The 21,501-nt window shown below is 40.5% G+C and overlaps 1 protein-coding gene across 1 annotated transcript in view; it reads left to right on the top strand.

Annotated features, from left to right (window-relative positions):
* Window positions 1-21,501, top strand: part of ANKRD55 (ankyrin repeat domain 55) — a 114,358-nt gene that overhangs the window by 65,300 nt on the left and 27,557 nt on the right. The window contains exons 5-6 of the mRNA XM_049867611.1: window positions 1-61; window positions 11,639-11,767. Coding sequence (XP_049723568.1) covers window positions 1-61; window positions 11,639-11,767 — 190 coding nt within the window. The remainder of the gene's footprint in view (window positions 62-11,638; window positions 11,768-21,501) is intronic.

Genomic DNA, 21,501 nt, shown 5'->3' with positions numbered 1-21,501 from the left:
GCTCCTAACAGTCCTGCTGCAACAGTCAAACCTCAGTGAGATTAATCATCAGGACAATGAGGTGAGCCTGCCCTCCCAGACAGCAGTAGGGGGAAAGAAGGAAATTTCTGTCTGGCTGTGCTTCCTGGTGTGGTCATCTCATAAACGTGCACGGAGGGGATGGAGCACAGTTTTGTGTTCTTACCCTATGTCTCCACTATTAATTCTCAGGCAGAAATTTATCCCCTGCTTAGGTATGGGTAGCTTCTAACGGGGAAGGACTTATTGCATTAAGCACTTATGCATTTCTCATACCCCTGAAATTTGTGATTTTCTTCTGGTTATTGAGAAATAAATATTGCTCTCTCTCCTCTGTTCTTGAGGCTCAGAAATTTGGATAGCAAGCTATGGCTCCGAATGCTCTGTCTTTGAGTGAAAGATGACAAAGAGTAATTCTAAGTCACCTGCCACATTATTAGTCCCAATGATTACAGTTGCTGGTTCCTTCATGTTGCAAAGACAATACTGGGGAAAACTTCCAAAAAAGACAATTGGGTACTCTTGAACAAAGTGCTAGAGGGAGCGTGGGTCAGACAGTAAGTAGAGCTACCCAAGAGTAACTTACCCACTGTGATTGAGTTGATACTGACTCATAGCGACCCCATAGGGTTTCCAAGGCTGTAAATCTGTACAGAAGTAGACTGCCACATCTTTCTCCTGCGGAGCCACTGGTGGTTTCAAACTGCCAACCTTTTGGTTAGCATTGCTATATCTACTTAATTCTTTTAAAAACAGTGCTAATTTTCATTAGCCAGCCTGATATATTTAACAAGCTTCTTAAAGGTCATTTAAATACCTGGTTTTTAATGGAATTTTTCATAAATACAGTATATGCTTGGTTTGGCTTCATTTCACTACGAATGTTAGATAACATTAAGAAAGTCTGATAACATTAAAAATTCACTGGCCCAAAGATCCCAAATTACACTGTTTTCAAGGAAACCAGCTGGCCATAGACAATAAAGTAGGGTAAGCCCCCTAACAACCTTCTCCTGGGCTGGGCTCCTCATCTTTCTTGAGCCTTCTGATGAAAGGCCACCCTCCACGCCAGAAAGTTCCTGCTTCACAGCCTGTGTCTGAGGTTGGACCGGCTTGGTGATCACACACTGCTTTCACTCCCCATGTCTTCAGCGGTATAAAGCAAAACCCCAGAGGACTGCACTTTTTTGAACTTCTGCTTTAAAAAGGAGAACCAGAGACGAGGTAGCACACTCCGGACACTCTCTGTCCAGGCAGGGAACTTGAGCCATTGCAATTTATGTCAGCATATTGTGAACTTCTAGACTTCTGGCAAGTTGCCAACCACTTCCTCCACCTTCAACCCTGTCCTCACCAACCTCACTCCCACCCCTAAACTTAGTCTTATTGGAAAGGTGGCAAATTCAGTCATTCATAACCTAAGCTGAATTCTGCTTATAAATATCTGAATCCATCCACCCCTCAGCTGAACTAATACTCTTGAACAAAGAGAGTTCCTTATTTTTTCCCCACCTAACAAGGTCCCTGGCTGGTGGAAACAATGAAAGTAGACAAATCTTTCAAACAGTGATAATTATAAAACTTTTCAGATAATGAGGTAAATATTGGAAAAGTCCACGGTTCTCTCTCATGCAAAAGTGATCTCTTCAAGATTCCTTCTGCTATTACACCAACATTCTGATCAATTGGGTTTTAAGCTCAGAAAGTAGGCCCAGAAGAACAAGGGCTCTCAAAAAAATAAACTTCCTACCCAATGCTGCTGCTTCCCCTTTGATTCATGTCACAGAATGTCCGAAGCCCATTTGAACCCAATTGCTAATGCTTGCCTGTATTTTTCATCCAATGTAAATTTTTTTTATCATCGTTAGTATAAACCTAGTTATAGGTCTAGAAGCAAAGAGGGCTGATGGTGCTAGGTCCTGAGGAGAATAGCATTGTCTTGCAAGGCAAATACCTCAAAGGAGGCCATAACAGCTTCCTCAGGCAAAGCAGGGTTAACCTCCTCAGGCAGGGATGAAAGGGCTGCTACTGATGGCAAAGAAGATTTAGCAGAATTCACAGGCTTCATGTTGCCAGCTTCATCAGGATCTGCCCATATGTCCCCATTCCAATTTGCAGGATCCCATCCTTCCCACTCAATACCCTCATTTTAATACTATACACCTGTGAGGTTGTGAATTCAATTTGTATTATAATTCAGCCACATATAGGATGAGACCCTGGGTTTGGTTTTCAGCAATCTTAGTTCTGTGGCTATAGAACATAGTTTTCTTTAAAGGCATGTATAGAAAAAAAAAAAAATTTTTTTTTTTTTATAGAAACTTTCAGGTCATTTATGTGGCACTTGAGCGGGAATTTGAAGCACCGAGTTCATCTTTTTTCCCCCTACATTATCCAGTGAGATCAGTAGCAACCAGACAATGTCATTATACTCGTCAGTTTGACAAAAATGTTCTAAGGTATCAGATACATGGTCACCCAGAACCTTGTCTCTTATAAGTATCTCATTAGGAGTATCCAACGGTGATATTTTGCATATCTCTATTGCCACATCACACCATGGACTATTACTGCCCTCTTTAGTACTAGAAATAGAGTCATTAGTGCCTTTAAATCTAATTTAAAAACCAATTTCAGAAACCTCAGAACCAATTCAGAAAACACATATTTAAGATTGTTCCTCTAAAACCACTTTTGGTATCAAAATCTGTGTTAGGGTTCTCCAGAAAAACAGAACCAACAAGAGATAGATAGATGATAGATAGACAGACAGATATATAGATATAGATAGATGGATGATAGATAGATAGATATAGAGACCTACATAGATACTGATATTGATAGCCATATATATACATGGAAAAAGAGAGGTTGTGTCCACAGGCCAGCAGGCTGGAAATCCTGGCAGGATGTCTATTTATAGTCCCTGGGTAGAATACTTCTCTCTTGAGAAACCTTAGTTTTTTTGTTTTTAAGGACCTCAACTGATGAGATAAGGCCTGCCCACGTTATGGAGGACATTCTGCTTTGCTTAAGGTCAACTGATTTAAATGTGAATCACTTGCATCTATCTTCATTGCAACAGTTGGCTAGTGTTTAACCAAATAAAAGGCACCACAGTCCAGCCAATTTGGCACATAAAATTAACTCTTGCAGTGTCTTTTTTTGTATAGAAATTTAAAAATATGATATAATGAAAATGATCATTCTTGTATGCTACTGTTTTGCCTTTGGTATCTTTTTAAAGAAAGCTCTCCCTACCCCTCAAGGACTTAGTTATATTATGCTATATTTTCTTTAAGCTTGTTACAAGATTTCTTCTTTTAATTTGGATCCATTTCTAAACTTTCTGTTCTGTTGCAATGATCTTGTTTTTTCCTATCTCATTAACCATATTGTTTAATTATAATGTGACTTATTTTGAAGCTATCCACACTGCAGGCTTTAACACTGTAGGAAAGGCCAGATGGGTCAGATTGCCCTTTGCACTTCTGTTCTTTAAATCAGGACCTTAGGAGAATCACTGAGACATTATAACTACAAAAAACAAAAACCAAACCTGCTGCTGTAGAGCCGATTCCGACTCATAACAGAGAGTTAACAAATTGCTGAACTCCTGGAATCTGATCTCTCATTTTAGCTTTGACCAACAAGCACCCTATGCATTTTTCCAGAGAAGCACACTTATGCATGACATTTAGGATATATTTTCATTCTATATTAAATGCATGTTTTAATATAAGTACTTTTTATGAGCTATTTGACAATACAAACTTCAAGTATAACAGCACTTTTGAGAAAATAAATCCAAGTTCCAAAAACAGATGTGAACTTTTGGACCCAGTTCTTAGTACTAATTCCACTTACCACATTCCTAAAACATAACCAGGAGCTAAGATTACGCACCGTAAAGGCAAGATCAAAAGAAATAATCTCTGACTCTAGAAATATTCTTACTTTACAGTTAGCAAAAGGTAAAATAATAAAAGAAAAATTTTAAATGTACCAGAATTTTTTTTTTAATTAATACCTTGGAATGAAGTAAGGTCTCTACTGAAGAACCCTCACCTCTTGACCTCCTACCTCCTGCCCATAATTTTGTAGAAGCAGGCCATGTCTTTTTCATCTAGGGATCGATCCTAGACTCTTGCTCAGTAACTTGCACATAGCAGAAGCTCAGATGAAGATGTTAAATTAAATTCAAGAAAAAACAATATAATTTTATGGCCTTTGTTTTGTTGGCTCAGCTCAATTACCCACTTTATTCACCAGACTTGGCTCCAGGTGATTTTTAGTTATTTCCAAAATCTGCTCTCAAAAAATAAGATTTCGTACCACTTAGGATCCTCAGAAAATATATTGTAGACTATAGAGCAGTTGTCCTTATCCTTTTTTGTGACATGGGCACCTTTAGCATGCTGGTGAAGTCTATGGACCCCTTCTCAGAATAATGCTTGAGATTACATGAAGTAAAATACATAGGACTACCAAAAAAAGCAATTATATGGAAATATAGTTACCAAAATATCTTTTAAAAACAAATTTGTCATATAGTAATACTGTATACAAGGTTTTTTTTGTTTGTTTTTTAGTTCATTAAATAAGAAGATTTAGTGTTAGGTCCAATAACTACTGTAGTTCTGAAGTAGTCATACATGTAAACAGTATTTTGAGATTTTGCAATAACTAACCCACCCACTGCAATCACTAATGTGATATGAATATATCTGTGATTTATATTGGTAACAAAGTCATAGGTACCACTAGTACTGATGTGAGTTGTCCTCTATTTTCGTAATTGAAGAAGATGCTAAATTTCAGTTAGAAGACAGAGAACATACGGATGTAATTTATTTCTCCGAGCCAAGTACACATAACACATAAGTCTCATCCATGGAAAAGAACCCCTGCTGTAGAGATAATTTTGAAACAAATCTTCCAAAAACATTTTGAGCAACAGCAGCCTGAGTGGAATATAACCTTTTAAGGTGATCTACTTGGAAACAAAACAAAGCATTTTCTTCATTCAACAGATATTTATTAAGCACCATCCATGTCTCCTGCAGGCTTGGTCCCTGCTCTAACAGAGCTTGCCATTTAGTGAAGAGTATAGACGTTCTGTTTTGTTTTAAAAAAAAAAAAGAAATATTATAACAACTTAGGCCCCTGTTCTAAAGACTTTGTTTTATAAGCTTGTTCTTGTTAGAATGCGCTTCTGTACTCCTATGACCCAAGTTCATTTTATTTCTTTCCTTGTACTTGTGTTTCATTCAAATTATGAAAACCTCCATTCCCAAGAATTTTATTTTTTTATGTCAAATACATTATTTTGATAATTATTATAGGGAGAAAGTGGGAGCTTTTAAAGGTATAATTATTAGTAGTAATTATTCTCGTTGCCCTAAAATCCAACCTTAGATTATTTTTGGTCTATGATTATAATTTTTGGCCGTGTGATGTGTACTGTTCATCTAACCAGATTAGAAACTCCAAAACAAAGACAATGAATTAATTTACCAATTTTTCTGATCAATGACTATAAAGTTTTTTCTCAAATAAAAATAAAAGAATACAGCTGAACGACTACACTTCTGACACCACCCACTCTTTTAAAAATCTCTTAAAGTACATCACTTGTTCCAATTTTTTGTCTAGGGGAGACCATCTATAACTTTTACCCAGGTGGACCTATGCGGTTAGGGAATGAATAGTATGTGAGTCTTAAAAAATCAACAAGACCCAAGCCGGACTCCTGTGAACCTCTTATCTAGAATTGTTTTGCTGGTTTCTCAGCCACCTGCTAAAATTCTAGCCCCCACTTTACCAAGGCGATGGATGCACCAAGCCAACATTTCTTCCTTTGTGTCTTCCAGTATCGGCTGGAGCCATTCTAAAAAAACAGTTCTGAAACATGAAACCTGCTAAGCACTAAATCAGATTTCTGCTTCAGAAAACACAAAAGCTACAGGGGGTTTTGGGGAAAAAAAAAAAAAAAAGTTCTGAGAAGCTCATGAGACTGGTAAGCCTTTAACTGAAATTGTGGTGGCACAGGCTCAAGGCGCAGAATTACTCATCTGCAGAAGGGTGCTGTTCCAAAGCAACCCTACTGTGCACCCAGCAGTTACCACATAGATTTAACTCTGTTAGCAAACTCAAAATGGATCCAAAGTTACCTAAAACTTAACATTTCCCTTCAAAATCTTTTGGAGATCTTATTTTCTTGGCTGAATGTGAGTTACTCTTTACTCTTTGGGCCAATATTTTTTGCTTTTCCAAAAAGTAGATGTCTTAGTTACCTAGTGCTGCTGTAACACAGGTACCACAAGTGGGTGGCTTTAAAAAACAGAAACTTTTTTTTCTCACAGTTCTGGAAGCTAAAAATACAAATCAAGATTTCAGCTGTGTCAATTCCTTCTTTGTCGGAGCACCAGGTGATCCTTGGTTCCTTTGCTTGTAGACAATCCGCACATGTCTTCTGTTTTCCCTTGTATGTGGTATCTCTGTATCTAATCTGCTCTCTAAAAATAACTCAGAAGTGATTAGATTTAGAACTCACCCTTCTTGAGTATGATCTAATTAATATAGCAAAGAAAACTCTATTTCCAAACAGGATTATATCCACAGGTTTAGAGTCTAGGAAAGAAATAACATAGGGTTCTTACACATATTTACGGGGAGCATGATTCAGTCCATAAAAGTGGAACTCTCCTGTCACCAGGGCCATGTAGGTATTTGTTGCAACACGTCTTCAGGTGGCTTGTAGTCCTTAGATGCTTTGAAGGCCCAGTTGAGTCTTCAACGAACTATAAGGAAACAGCTGGTAAGAAAGGTCTTCACAGTTCAGGTATAATTGTCTTTCACCCAACAGACTCTGATATGCTATACTCCCTGAGTCCAAGGCATTCTTGATAATTTTCAATTCACTAATTAATTCATCCAGTGAATATTTCTGGAGCCCTTAGTATGTATGCTCAGCACAGTGGGGCATACCATGATGAATATGCCCCCAGCCCCTCCGTTTAAGTGCATCACAGCTTAGTAGTGATCTCTGTCACTGCTCAGGACAGATGTCAGTTTCCAAGCTTGAAGAATGTCCCTTAAATAGTCATCAGAATCTCAGCAAAACAGAACTACTGCAATGCCTGCAGCTCAACAGAAGCTGAAGGAAGGAGAAAGAGGCAGTTGTAAGAAAAAGTTTCCAAATAAAGTGTATCATGCAATACACAAGAGCTGAACTTCAGCTGACTTCAAAAGTTTTGGTTTTCATATTACTAACTGTAAGAGGATTTGTTTTTATTTCTCATTAGCCCAATTGAAAAAAATAGCAACAGGAAATTTCCTCTGACTTGAGTGAAGGTTGGCAACCTGTTTATATTATGAAATTCTTTTGAGAACTAATTCAGAGCTTTATTTGGGGCCATTTAGAGGACAGTCAGTTATTTCTAGTAGTGCTCCCAGATTCCAGGGGAAGAGGAGTGGGACAGGAGGACAATGTATGTATAATTCAATACCTTACAAAAATAAGTATTTGCCAGCTGCACTTTTAGGAAGAGCCTAGAAGCGATGCCAAATGAAAGAAATAATAACATACGATGGCAACCCTTACGATTGTGAGAATAGTCATTCTAGGAAGTGAGAAAACCCTGAATCACAAAGAAAAGATTTTTCCAGCATTCGAGTTAATTCTCAAAATGAAAGTCTACAAGTATAACAATATGGATAGAGCATTTTTCTCCAAAGTTAGAGACTTGGACTCATATTTAGTCAATGAATGGCCTTAGGCAAGTTACTTAACCTGCCCTTGTTTCAGTTTCCTCACCTGTAAAAGGAGCCTTAAAATACCTACCCCTGAGGACTGCTGTAAAGATTCAATGAGATAACATATATAAAGCTCTTGGCACCAGGTAGGTTCATAAAAAAAATGTTAATGCATCTCCCTGCCCTACTCCTTTGCCAAAATATGCAGAAGTTAGATTTGTGTGTGTGTGTGTGAGTGTGCGTGTGCGTGTGCATGTGTGTGGGGGGGGAGGGGCCGTTTTATTTTTAAGAGAAAAATTCTTGAAGCCTAGCAACTGTGTTTAGGAGATAAGAATTAACATTACATAACCGCAGTTTAATTTCACAGCCACATTTTCACACTGAATATCTCACATTCCTAGAGAGTATCTCCTGCTATCTACCTCTCCTTTTGACAGAAGTACAAAAGACAAGATAATTTGGAGCACTTGTCAAAAATTCTAATAGGTTTCAATTGATGAGTTGGTAACAATGATCCTATCAGAGAAGTTCATTCTCTATAAAGGAAAAGTCATGTTCTGCTTTTCCTCCTTGTGTGTGATTTCAAAAAGCAGTCAAGTTTTATTAAAAAAAAAAAAAAAACAGTAAGAAGTCATTTATTTATTCAGTTAATAAATATATGTTAATTCAATATATACTTAGCATCTACAATGTGCCTGGCCCTTGTCTAGGCTCTAGGGATTGAGATAGGCAGACAAGAGCCCTGCCCTCATGAAGCTTAGACTCCAGTGGCTTCAACATTGACTTAGTGTTGTTAACCCTGAATACTGGTGGCGTTTCTTGATAAAGTCAATGACTCTGAAGCAAATGGATTCAAACGTGGGAAAAAGTTAATTCATTAATAGTAAAATGAATCTACTTCCCTTGAGTTCAGATTTCTAACCCAGTGGGCCAAATTAAAAAAGGAAAAGGACCTATTGAAATACACTGAGCTATTCTGAATCCCAAGTAAATATTCAGCTATCCGGATAAGAACAAAAAGTTCCACTGCTTTTTGACCCACATTCCTTTCCGTATGTGGCCAATTTCTTGAAATATCCTCTAAAAGTATCTCAGGAGGTTCGGCGTTATATAGCATTTGAAACTTGAAGCTTGAAAACAGACCTTAATTAAATAGTTTAAAATACGGAATTGGTCAAAGGGAATTTAACATTTAAATCTCAGTCTCACTTGACAAAATCCAAATGCCACACAAACCTCAAACCCTAGATTCAGTTCTGTGCTCATTTATAGCCTTGGGAACTTTTCTAGAACTCAGCTTCCTTTTCTATAAGATGGAGACCTGGCTAACTACTATATTAAACAACTCAAAATCTCAGTGGCCTGACATAATGAAAGCTTATTTCTCACTAGTATGATAATGCAAAACTGACTGGCGGAGTGGTCCTCTTCTGCCTCACTAATCAAGAACCCAGGTTGTTTCAATCACGTGGTTCCAGCATCTTCTACAGCCTTGTCCTCCTCTGCATTCAGCTGACAAATGAGGAAGGAAAAAAGGCATGGAGGAGGGACAGACAGGAGGGGTTTTGTTTTATAGACCAGGCCTCCCTGCCTGTGGCTTCCATCCTTTCCGTCCACATGTCAGTGGTCAGAACTCAGTCATGTCGCCACACCTAACTGCACGGAGGCTGGGAATGTAGTCTTGCTGTGTGCTCTGGAGGAAGAGGAAATGGACTTTGATGGACACAGAGCAGGCTTCTCCACAGTACTTAATCCAGAAGGTCGTTTGGAGGATTAAATGAGAATACATATTGGAACTCACAGAAGTCTCAGCCTCAATAAATATTAGCTCTGAACTTTTATCACTGCATTCCCAACTAGGCTGAGGCCTATCTCCTTCACTTAGCTCGTCTTGGATAAAATAAGGAAGGCCAGTTTAGTGATGCCTATCTTTATGTTATCTGCAGGGATAACATAAAGCTGCCCACACTGTTTGTCTCCAACAGACTACAGATCTTTACGAGGCATCTTAAGCAGCAGTCAACTTAGATATACTTCCTGTAATTGAGAGGACTGGGCAAGGAAGAGAGCCCATCTCTTGGATCACCTTTTTCCATTTTATCATTAAATTTTGCCTAAGGTGTGTGACCTTAAGCCCTGAAAGAAGTGGGGAGTCACCAGTGCGGAGTCATTCAGATCTGTTCTCCAAGCTGCCATGGAGTTATTTCTTTTAAACAATGTAAATCGGATCATGTCAGCTTTAAATCCTTCAGCATTTTGTTGAATTTAGGATAAAACCCAAATGCCTATAGAGAAGAAGTCCTGGTGGTGCAGTGATTAAGCACTCAGCTGCTAATCGAAAGGCCAGTGGTTTGAACACACCAATCACTCCACGGGAGAAATGCGTGGCAGTCTGCTTCTGTAAAGAAGCAGTTCTCTATGCCACTGTATGGGGCAGCTCTGCCCTGTCACATAGGGGCACTACGAGCTGAAATTGACTTGACAGCCAAGGGTTTGATTGGCTTGACTGGCCTTAAACAGGGTTGGTTTTCCCATCCCATACTCCTGGGATCAACCTCTGCCTCTCTCTCTCTCTATCACTCTTCCCCTCATATTCCTCTTTTCCTCTCCCATTTCATTCATTTATTCATTCAACAGCTATTTACCTATCTTCTGTTCTAGAAGCTGGGGATACAGTGGTAAAACGAAGTCCCTGCCCTCGTGGAGGGAGGTTACATTTTAGTGTGATCCCAGTCACAGGTGCCTTCCTTGGACATACCTTTCCATGCCTTCATGACTGGTAATTGCTGTTCCCTTTGCCTGGAACCAGGAATTCCAACTGGTTCTTCCTGGTCCAATCACGGCCGGGCACGTAAAACCAGAACAAACTTGAATTTTTTTAATTTGGCTGAACCAGGACCACAACCAGAATGGCAAAAATTACAGGTCAAAGCCCTGCAGGAAACTTAATCTGCCTCTTGAAAAACAAGGGCTTCATCCACATTACATAGCAACCAAATCTCTTCCCCGTCAGATTTTGTGCAAAGTCAGAAACAAGGGTGCCCCCTCAAAGATGGTGGCCATCTGTGCTGCTTTGAATGTGTGTCACTCTCCTCAGTCCTGGCAATAATCCAGTCTCATGCATCAGGCTCCTGAAGGTGCTCACTACATCTCTTCCAAATCTCCCATTCCAGGGCTTCAACCTATAATTCTTCCCATTCTGATTATGATTCCAGATCACCCAAATTTTAAAAATTCAAGTCTGTTTTGGTTTCACTTCATCGGCATTGACTGAACCATTTCTAGCCCTGCCTAGAACACTTTTTCTTCAGCTCTTATCACAGAAGCCTATCTAGAGCAGCCCCCTGCCCTGTAGTTACTCTCTATCATAGCACCCTGCAGGAGTCCTTCACAGCATTTATCAATCTGCAAAATCATTTGGCTCATTCCTATGCATTTATTAACTGCCTCTACTAGAATATGAGGCAAGGATCTTGTTTATCTTATTCACTATTGTATCCTCAATACCTATTTAAAAAATTTTTTTAAACCATTGCCTTCCAGTGCATTCTTACTCATAGCGACCCTATAGGACAGAATAGAACTGCCCTATGGGGTTTCCAAGGAGTAGCTGGTGGATTCAAACTGCCAAACTTTTGGTTAGCAGCCTAAACTCTTAACCACTGTACCACCAGAGCTCTTAACACCTACAGGCTTTGAAAAAAGCAGAAGCTCAATAAATATCTGTTGAATGAATGAATGAACAAACAAACTAAGGAGCAGCAGCTATCTGGTGATGGCCCCAGATGTGAGCAAGTTGTGACCTCGTTTCCTTCCTGAAAGCCTGTGCTCATCTCTGCTCTCTCCAATTGTGGTTTTGTAGGGAATGACACCACTCCACTGGGCAGCTTTCCACAACCAGCCTCAACACACCCAAATGCTGCTGAAGAAGGGGGCAGACCCCACCCTTGTGGATAAAGACTTTAAAACAGCTCTCCACTGGGCAGTCCAGGTGAGAAACTGACCAGATTAAATGGTGTAAAGCAGTGTTAACAATTCTCTGAGTTATGTAAGGCATGAAGGATGAAATTATCAAAGTACAAGGCTTTGATTTGGAAATTTTAAGTATGAGAGAGCAAGTAAGATTCACTCTGCCCTTCTTCCCCTCTTTCATATCCTGATGGGGCAACAGCAAGCCTGCACTTTGGAGGACTTGTAGAAAAGAAATCCTGTCAAGATACAGAGAGGAGTAGTTCTAGAACATCAGGTGAAGCCTGCCTCGCTGGCTCTTACACACACACACACACACACACACACACACACCCCTCTCACTCTCACTCTTGCTCTCTCTCCATTATAATGTTTGCTACTGGCTCACAGTGTCCCAGGACAAACCTTCTAAGAATCACTGGGAAAATCCCTTCAAAGTCTCTGGACTGTGACCCTCTCCTTCCTTCCAAATCCTCCAAAGCAGGGCCAGTGCAGCTGATCCTGAATTCTGTGCTGAAAAATGAAAATAGTGGCTTGTTATCCTACAACCCTGTTACAGAAGGGAGTCTATGTCAGTATACACAACCTAAGAAATCAGAATAACCCCAAGAAATCGATAGTCCAAAGAGGGTAAAACTTAGAATAAGGTCAAAGAATGATAGTAGCTACCATGCATTGAAGTGCTTTCTATTTACAAGGGGAATTATTAACTAAAAGTTATCTACTCCTTTCTTCAGGGGAGAGCAGTGGTGTGCATCTTTTCAACAAACACACTGGCCCACTCTTCCTTTGGATGGCTTTAGCATAGGCATGACCACTGTTTATTTCATCAGCCCAGCAGAGACGTCCTTTCTGAACTGCTGCCAAGCTCCTGGGGGGAGTAGTTTCTGCCCATGTTGACAGTGGTTTTGCTCAAGTGTTTTCACGTGCCAAGCACAGCAGAGGCAGGCACCTGGGACTTTCAGGGTTGACACATGTGTCTAATGTGAGGGGAAAACAGAAGCCATTTGGAAACTGCTCTGTTTTTGTCCCTTCAACTTTGGCTTCAGCTACTCTTTACCAGGGCCAGCCCTGGGCAAATCTTGTTTTTGCTGTCTCAACCTGTCCTGAACACCCTATGTAATCACCTTCCCTGCCCCCATCACTGCAAATCTCTGCGCAGGCCCAGTCCCCTGTTGCTACTCTCTGGTTGGTCAGAGGTCACTACTATAGCAGCATCCCCAGTACAACCTAGCTGGACTCCCAAGAAGAGCCCCATGTGTCTTGGTTCCCTGCTGAGGTGAGGGTAGCATCAGAGTCAAGGCTTTATTGTATAATTACCTTCATCAGTGCTGCATTCCGAGTCCATACATCTGGGAGAGGCCAATGTGGGTGTATTCTGAAAACTCTCCCTAGGTAATTCTGACTGACATGTCTTCTCTGCTCCCCCTTTCTCCATCACACCCTTAATCTAGAGCTAGTGCTGTAGGCCAAAGGTTCCAAGCCTGGCCTTGTAACAGAGTTACTGGCAATGCTTGTACAACTACAGATTTCCCAGATCCCACTCCAGACCTTCTGAGTTGGGCTCTCCAAGGGTGAGAACTCCCTGTTCTTATCCTCCCTCCAAGAGGCATTTTGGTAAAGTCATAAGAAGAACATACCAAACTCAGAAACTCTGAATTTGCAATGAAAGATCTGGGTTTGATCTGAGGAAAGTCATTAATACTTGCTTGGCTTAACTATCGGTGAATCTTTGAGGTTTGAATGGCACCATTCATGTGAAAGTGCTGCTTAGTAGGCTGTGTAATCGGAAGAGATTACACATTTTGATTATGGTTCCTGATTTCCTCCATGAAAACTTAGCTATCATACCATGTATCTTAGTTATCTAGTGCCACTATAACAGAAATACCACAAGTGGATGATTTTGTTAAAGATAAATTTATTCTTTCACCGTCTAGGAGGCTAGAAGTCTGAATTCAGGGTGCCAGCTCCATGACAGGGCTTTCTCTCTCTGTCAGCTGTGGGGGAAAGGTCTTGTCATCAATCTTCCCTTACTCTAGGAACTTCTCAGCGCAGGACCCCAGGTCCAAAGAATGGGTGCTCCCACCTCTACTTCCTCAGTGGTATGAGGTCCCCATGTCTCTCTGCTTGCTTCTCTCTTTTATATCTCAAAAGAGATTGGTTTAAGACACAACCTAATCTTGTAGATTGAGTCTTGCCTCATTAACATAACTGCCAATAATTCCACTTCATTAACATCATAGAGGTAGGATTTACAACATATAGGAAAAATCACAACTGATGACAAAATGGTGGATGTCATTGATTGAATTGTGTCCTACCAAAATATCTGTCAATTTGGCTATGCCATGATGCCCACTATTATGTGATTGTCCACCATTTTGTCATCTGATATGATTTTCCTATGTGTTGTTAATCCTATCACTATGATGTTAAGGAGATGGATTATTGGCAGTTATATTCATGAGATCTACAAGATTAGATTGTGTTTTAAGCCAATCTCTTTTGAAGATATAAAAGAGAGAAGCAAGCAGAGAGATATAGGGAGCTCATACCACCAAGAAAGCAGCATCCTTTGGACCTGAGGTTCCTGTGCAGAGAAGTTCCTAGTTCAGGGGAGGACTGATGGCAAGGATCTTCCTCCAGAGCCAACAGAGAAAGTCTTCCCCTGGAGCTGACACCCTGAATTTGGACTAAATTCTGTTTGAATTTGAATAAATTTTTGTTTGTTAAAATCATCCACTCGTGGTATTTCTGTTACAGCAACACTAGATGACTAAGACAGTGGACAGCCACACAATGCTGGGAATCATGGACTAGCCAAGCTGACAAACATTTTTTGGGAGGAACACAATTCAATCCGTAATACCATGTCTTCATATTCTTTCTCCCTAAGAAGTCATACAGGTTTTAGCTGGCTACAATGATTCTCAACCCTGTCTACTCATTGGAATCACATTAGAGCTTTTAAACTATACTGATTCCCAGGGTCCACACCCTTAGATTCTGATTCATTTGGTCTGAATGGGGCCCAGGCATCAGTATTTTTTAAAGTTCCTCCTCCTCTCTGGAGATTGTACTGAATAGCTAGGATTGAGAGCCACTATGATAAATGAATTCACATTCCCAAAACTAAACCCTGTTGAGTCAATTCTGACTTATATTGACTCTATAGGACAGAGTAGAACTTCCCCATAGTGTTTCCAAGCAGTGGCTGGTAGCTTTGAACTACTGATCTTTTGATTAGCAGCCATGCTCTAAATCACTGTGCCACCTGGGCTCCAAATTCCCGTTAATGGATGCTAATTCCTGACACATGTATAAAATTGTGAAAAATAGGAATTCAGAACACTTAATTGTGCTCATGAGGAACCTGTACGTAGATCAAGAGACAGTTGTTTGGACAGAACAAGGTGATACTGCATGGCTTAAAGTCAGGAAAGGTATGTGTCAGGGTTGTATCCTTTCACCATATCTATTCAATCTGTATACTGAGCAAATAATCTGAGAAGCTGGACTATATGAAGAACAGGGCATCAGGATTGGAGGAAGACTCATTAATAACCTGCGACACACATATGACACAACCTTGCTTGCTGAAAGTGAAGAGGAGTTGAAGCACTTACTGAAGAAGATCAAAGACCATAGTCTTCACCATGGATTACACCCCAACATAAAGAAAACAAAAACGCTCACAAATGGACCAATAAGCAACATCATGATAAATGGAGAAAAGATTGAGGTTATCAAGGATCCACAATCAATACCCATGGAAGCAGCAGTCAAGAAATCAAAACACGCATTGCATTGGGCAAATAGGCTGCAAGGGATCTTTTTAAAGTGTTGAAAAGCAAAGACGTCATCTTGAGGACTGATGTTGGCCTGACTCAAGCCATGGTGTTTTCAATCGCCCCCCAGGGGTACAAAAGCTGGACAATGAATAAGGAAAATCGAAGAAGAATTGACACCTTTGAATTGTGATATTGGCGAAGACTATTGACTATACCATGGACTGCCAAAAGAACAAACAAATCTGTCTTGGAGGAAGTACAACCAGAATGCTACTTAGAAGCAAGGCTCTCAAGAATGCATCTTGCATACTTTGGACATGTTGTCAGGGGAGATCAGTCCCTGGAGAAGGACATCATGCTTGGCAAACTACAGGGTCAGCAAAAGAGAGGAAGACCCTCAACGAGATGGATTGACACAGTGGCTGCAACAATGGGCTCAAGCATAACCACAATTTTGGGCATGGTTCAGGGCCAGGCAGTGTTTCATTCTGTTGTAAATAGGGTCACTATGAGTCAGAACCAACTCGACAGTACCTAACAACAATACCTTATCTAGAGGAGTCCTGGTGGGGCAGTAATTAAGAGCTTGGCTGCTAACTAAAAGGTCAGGGGTTTGAACCCATTTACTAGCCGCTCTGCAGGAGAAAGATACAACAGTCTGCTTCCGTAAAGATTTATAGCCTTGGAAATTCTATGGGTCAGTTATACTCTTTCTATACGGTCGCTATGAGTCGGAATCAACTTGACAGCAATAGGTAATACCTTACCTACTCCTACTTAAGGTGTCCGCGTATTGACCGTGATTTTTTGTAAGCGTAATGCCTTACTTATTTATTTACTCAATGACTTAAATATTTCTTGAACACCTACTACGTGACACTGAGGGCACAAAGATTAACAAGACAGGTCCCTTCTAGAACCGCTATAGTCACATGCAATAGTGTGTGTGTGTCTGCAACATTTTTGTGGGGAAGAAGTCCACATCTTTCTTAATTACTCAGTGAGGATCGGTTATGACCCCAAAAGATTAAGAATCATGGCTCTGGAGGAATACTGCACTCTCTCCCTTCCTTGCAGTTTAGCAGTAAAACTCAGACATAGTGTATTCTGCCCTTTACACTGCAAAGAAGACTAAGGGTAATTCCAAATATTAGTTGAAAATATTATTATAGTTGCCTTCTTTAGTCTTCTTGTTCATGTACAACACAGGACCAGCTTTGTGCTCCTTTTAAAGTTTTTTTTTGTTTTGCACAAATGGTCTATTTTCCATTGTCATTTATTCCTTTTATTGAACACTCTGATTTGCTCTTGGACCATACGATGAGACTGCATTTAAGTCTATAGAATTTTGAAATAACAAAACTTCTATATTTGACCCAGATAACCAAAGCAATATCGGGTTTCTAAAATAAACTGAGTTTGACTTTGGGTCCCATTTCTCAGATCCATTGGTACCTGGTGGTCCTCTCCAATGCACCCACCATCCCCTTTCACCCTATCCCATCCTAATAAGAAATCTCACTGCTCTGCTATCCCTGGGCCTCCAACATTGAGCAAAGCCCCTGTCCACAGCACAATCTCCCTATTCGGAATCCCAGTCTGGTAGGGGTGTGTTCTTGCCTGTCTGTGATGACACCAACTAATCAGGAGTCTACACAGCCTCCTCTCTCTCTCTCTCCTTCTCTGTGCTTTGTCTCCCTTCCTCAACACTGCAAAAGTTTGGTCAACAATCCTTTTATCAGCTCCTTTGGCTTCAACTACTATCCAGCTCAGAAGATCATCAGATCAATAACTCAAGTTTTGATCTCTCTCTTGAACTCTGGGCCTAAATTTCCAGCTCTACTGAAATATCCCCCACACTATCCACAGACACTCCAAATGCAGCATGTTCAAACTGAATCCATGATCTCTCCTTCCCTTCGTATTCTCATCCTCCCAGTAGCCCAAGCCAAAGACCTCAGTATGGTCTATGAGTACTCCTTCGTTATCACCCTTCGCATCCAGTTGGCTATCAAGAACTCTCAACTCCACCTCTTTATATCTCTCATCTCTGTCTCCTTCCTATCCTCACTGTATAGGCCAAGGTCCCAGCAGCTAACAGATGACACTTGAATGGGAGCAATAAAAGAGCTATTTTCATAGGTGTGGGCAGGGTTTAAGAACAATTCAAGACTAGCAACGGTAGGTTGCTATTAGTATATATAAGCCTAAAAGGGCATGGGGAGAGAGCTGTTACTTTTTACTACAAAAAGTGTAATTGTAGGAGAGGCCTCCAGGCTAGCTATAATCTTTGGTAGAAGAAACTGTCACTACCAAATTGCACCCCAGAAGAGAGAAAATGGAATAAATATCCTAATCTTTCTTTCCTCCTACTTCCTTCTCATTTCAGTGTCTCCCATTGGCCAAACCCAACCAGAAGCCAAAGGGCAAGGCATTCCATTTGAGGCAGTCCGTAAGATGTCAAAGGATAGACAGCAGGGTGTAAAATGATGGAGCATAAACCTAAAAGGGCAACTGGAGACAATTTAACACACCCACCATCACTTCCTTAGATCAAGCTTCCATCATCTGCCACTTGAACAGTCGTGGTAGCTGGTATTCCTGCTTTGAATTCTTCCCCTCTCCAGTCTATTGTTATATCACAACCGAGTTCTCTTTCAACTAATCACAAAGTAATATACTAATGTAGCTGCTATTACACTAAAAAATTTATGATCACCGAGGTCCTTGCCTCAAAATTTGTCAGTGGGCTCTGCTTTTGGTAAAAAGGAAACTCTCTAGATTAACAATTTCTCCCCACTCAATCCACCCCCTAACCTTTTCCCTTCAGCCATGCAGTCTTTGCTCTAATCACAATGGAATATTAACAATTCCCCCAACACATCACAAAGATTCATTCTTTCTCCCCTTTGGTCACAATCTTCCCTTTGGACAAAAATGCTTCTTTCTTCTTACACCCTATATATTATCCATTTCTTCTACCTGTAGAATTTCTGCTTATTCTTTCTCATTCCTCAAAGCCCAGCTAACTGTCACCTTCTCTGTTGAGCTCCCTTTCAGAATTGTCTCCTCCATGTTGTCCATCTAGCACTTTCTCACTATAGAGCTTGTGTTACAATTAGTGGGGTACCCTTGTTTTCCTTCTAGACTGTGTACTCAAGGGTAATGAATGATGCACATAGCTGCTAAGCATCTAATTTTCTCTCAAGACTCAGAACAGAGCTTTGTGAATCTTAGGTCCTCAAAAAGGTGTTCTTTAAATTCAGCCCAATAAACACCCATCTCAAGCCAACTGGGTTAGTGACTAATTCGGTTCTTTCTGTGCAATGACATTTTCCATTTAACCAAGACTTCCAGGAGTATAATGCCTTTAATTCCAGAAAGTTTTTCTAATAATAGAAATTCAAGGTGCCATGGCAGGTCAGTAAAGGGAAAAGTACCTAATGCTCCTCAAATCTCACCACCAGCTCCTTCCTCTTCTCACTAGAAAATGTGTTTATTTGTGATCTTTCTCAGGAATGTTTTTCTTTCAGCACAGTTTCAAGGGAGGATAGAAAGAGGAAAAAAAATACACTAATATAAAACAACTATTATATCTTTACTCATTTAGTATGTGGTTATGGAAATTTTATACACACTCCTTGGAGCTCTTGAATGTAACCTTCAAGTCCCTAATGTCTGAGACTGGCATGGCAATGAATCCTTCTCTCTCCTTTAGTGGTCAAGATCTGTGGTCAACTGTTTAAATTGTGTAAAAATATTTAAACTCTAAATATATTCAGAATGCGGAAGGATAAGTATAAATGCCAAATACCAGTGGGTCCAGTTCATAAGGTTAAAGAGTCTCAGAGCTGGAAGGGGCCACAGAGGTCATTCAGTCCAACCCTTCAGTTCACAAGGAGGAAATTAGTTCACAGGGAAGCTGTCATTTCCTCAAGTGCACACAGTGCCCTTGCAGGAACCCAGGCCACGTGACTCCCAATGCATTGCTTGATAAGAGAAAGGTTGCAAAGCCACATAAGCCTAGAGTAAACAAAGAGAAAGTCAAGTTTATGAAAACAACTTCCATTAGCCAGGAAGTAAAGTCTCTGACCTGTTTAGGAAGCTAGAACTTTGAAGGGTAACCTAAGTTGAAGTGGTCTTCATAAATAAGCTTCCCCAACGTTCCATTGTGGAGAGCAAGGGGGTGGAGGAGAATGAGGAAAAACAGGAACTCTCCTACAAGTGAATATATATAAGAAAGAAGATAAAAGATAGTGAAAGGCAAGAGATAATGAGGAAAAGAGAAAGAAATAAAAATATATATTTATGGGTAAAATTCTATTCTGTTTGGCTTTGCCATAGTTCATAAGGCTTATTTCACTTGTTTATTTATGTGTTCATTGTTCAGCAAATATTTATTCAGTTACTCTTTGCCAGGTTCCATTTCAGTAGAAAGAGCCCCAATCCTAGTTTCAGCAAGAACAACTGCAGAGATAGCCTGCAGACCTTGATCTTGACAGACAGCTAGAAGCAGAAGCCAGACACTTTCTATGTACTAACTCAGCAAGAAAGGAGTTTTCACACCCATAGTAAGCATTATTGTTGTTATTGTTAGTTGTTGTCAGAAGAAATTCTGACTCAAGTTGACTGGATGTGTGCAAGGTAGACCTGCTCCAATGAGTTTTCAAAGGCTTGACCTTTCAGAAGCAGATTGCCTGACCTGTCTTCCAAGGCCCGTTGAAAACCTGTTGCTGTCGAGGCAACCTTAACTCACAGTGACCCTACAGGACAGAGTAGAACTGTCTGATACGGCTTCCAGGGAGTGGCTGGTGGATTTGAACTGCTGACCTTTTGGTTAGCACTCATGCCTCTTAACCACTGTGCCACCAGGGTTCCAAGGCCCATTAGTACACCTAAATAAAAAAGTTCAGCAGCTGAAGATCACCACACCTCAGTCCTCTCCCTCTATTTCTATCTTCCATTTGCTCTCTAAGGGATTTGGCCCCAGCCTTTGGGGTTCAGCAGTCTTTGGAGTCCAGGCCTAGAAGAAAGGCTGGTTCTGAAGGAACTACCCATGAAGATGGCCCAGACTCAAAGCCAGGGTTAGCTCAGAACCCTCAACTTTCAAATGTTCACACTGAGTAAACTAGTAGAACTGTTCTACCAGCTCCATTCCAACCTAAAAGTCTGCTCCACCTGAAATGTTGGGCCAGTATTGTCACCTCATATCACAAAACCATTCAGCCCGTTTAGGAGGGATGTGTGATCTAAAACCCTGGCCTCTGCTCTGCGTAGCCAGCATCATGGGGCAAGTGAAGAGAACAGGTCCTGCACCTAAAAGAAGGAAGGAGATTGGAACTAACACTACTAATACTACAAACACATACTGACAAATACCCAACTAGTCCTAAATTCACCAAAAAGACTCCTTGAAAGGTCACCAGGAATAAAGGGAGTCAACAATCAAGATATTGGGATTCTGTTTTTTGTTTTTGTTTTTTATCAGCCTGCCTGTAGCAAATTTTTCACACATAAATTCAACTTTCTTCTTGGCAAGGCTTCTTATGGGTCTGGTTTCCCCAACACTTCTTTCGTGAGGGGTAAGGAAAAAATGGCTAGGACTGGCATAGCTACCAACAGTTTTCAGAGTATGTGATGGCAACTTTATACATTACTCCATGGACAAAAACAAAACAAATAAATATAACAACAGCAAAAATAATAATAAGCAAAATCCACAATCCTCATCTGGAAGCCCAATCTAGAATTCTAGAGCTCCATAAGAATAGAATACCTACAATATTGTTACTTCCCCTATTTAATGGCATTCCTGCCAAATAAACCTACTCTTCATTCTTCCTAAGGGCCTACCTGGGGATCATCCCCCATCTCTTTTCTTGCAATGATGCTTGGTCTCTGTGACCCTCTTTCCTGACCTCCCAGGCCTGGAGATTACTTTGGCTGACACCCAGTCCAGATG

The sequence above is a fragment of the Elephas maximus genome, chromosome 2 (assembly GCF_024166365.1).
Source record: "Elephas maximus indicus isolate mEleMax1 chromosome 2, mEleMax1 primary haplotype, whole genome shotgun sequence".
Lineage (NCBI taxonomy): Eukaryota > Metazoa > Chordata > Mammalia > Proboscidea > Elephantidae > Elephas > Elephas maximus.
This window is presented reverse-complemented; position numbering and strand designations above follow the sequence as displayed.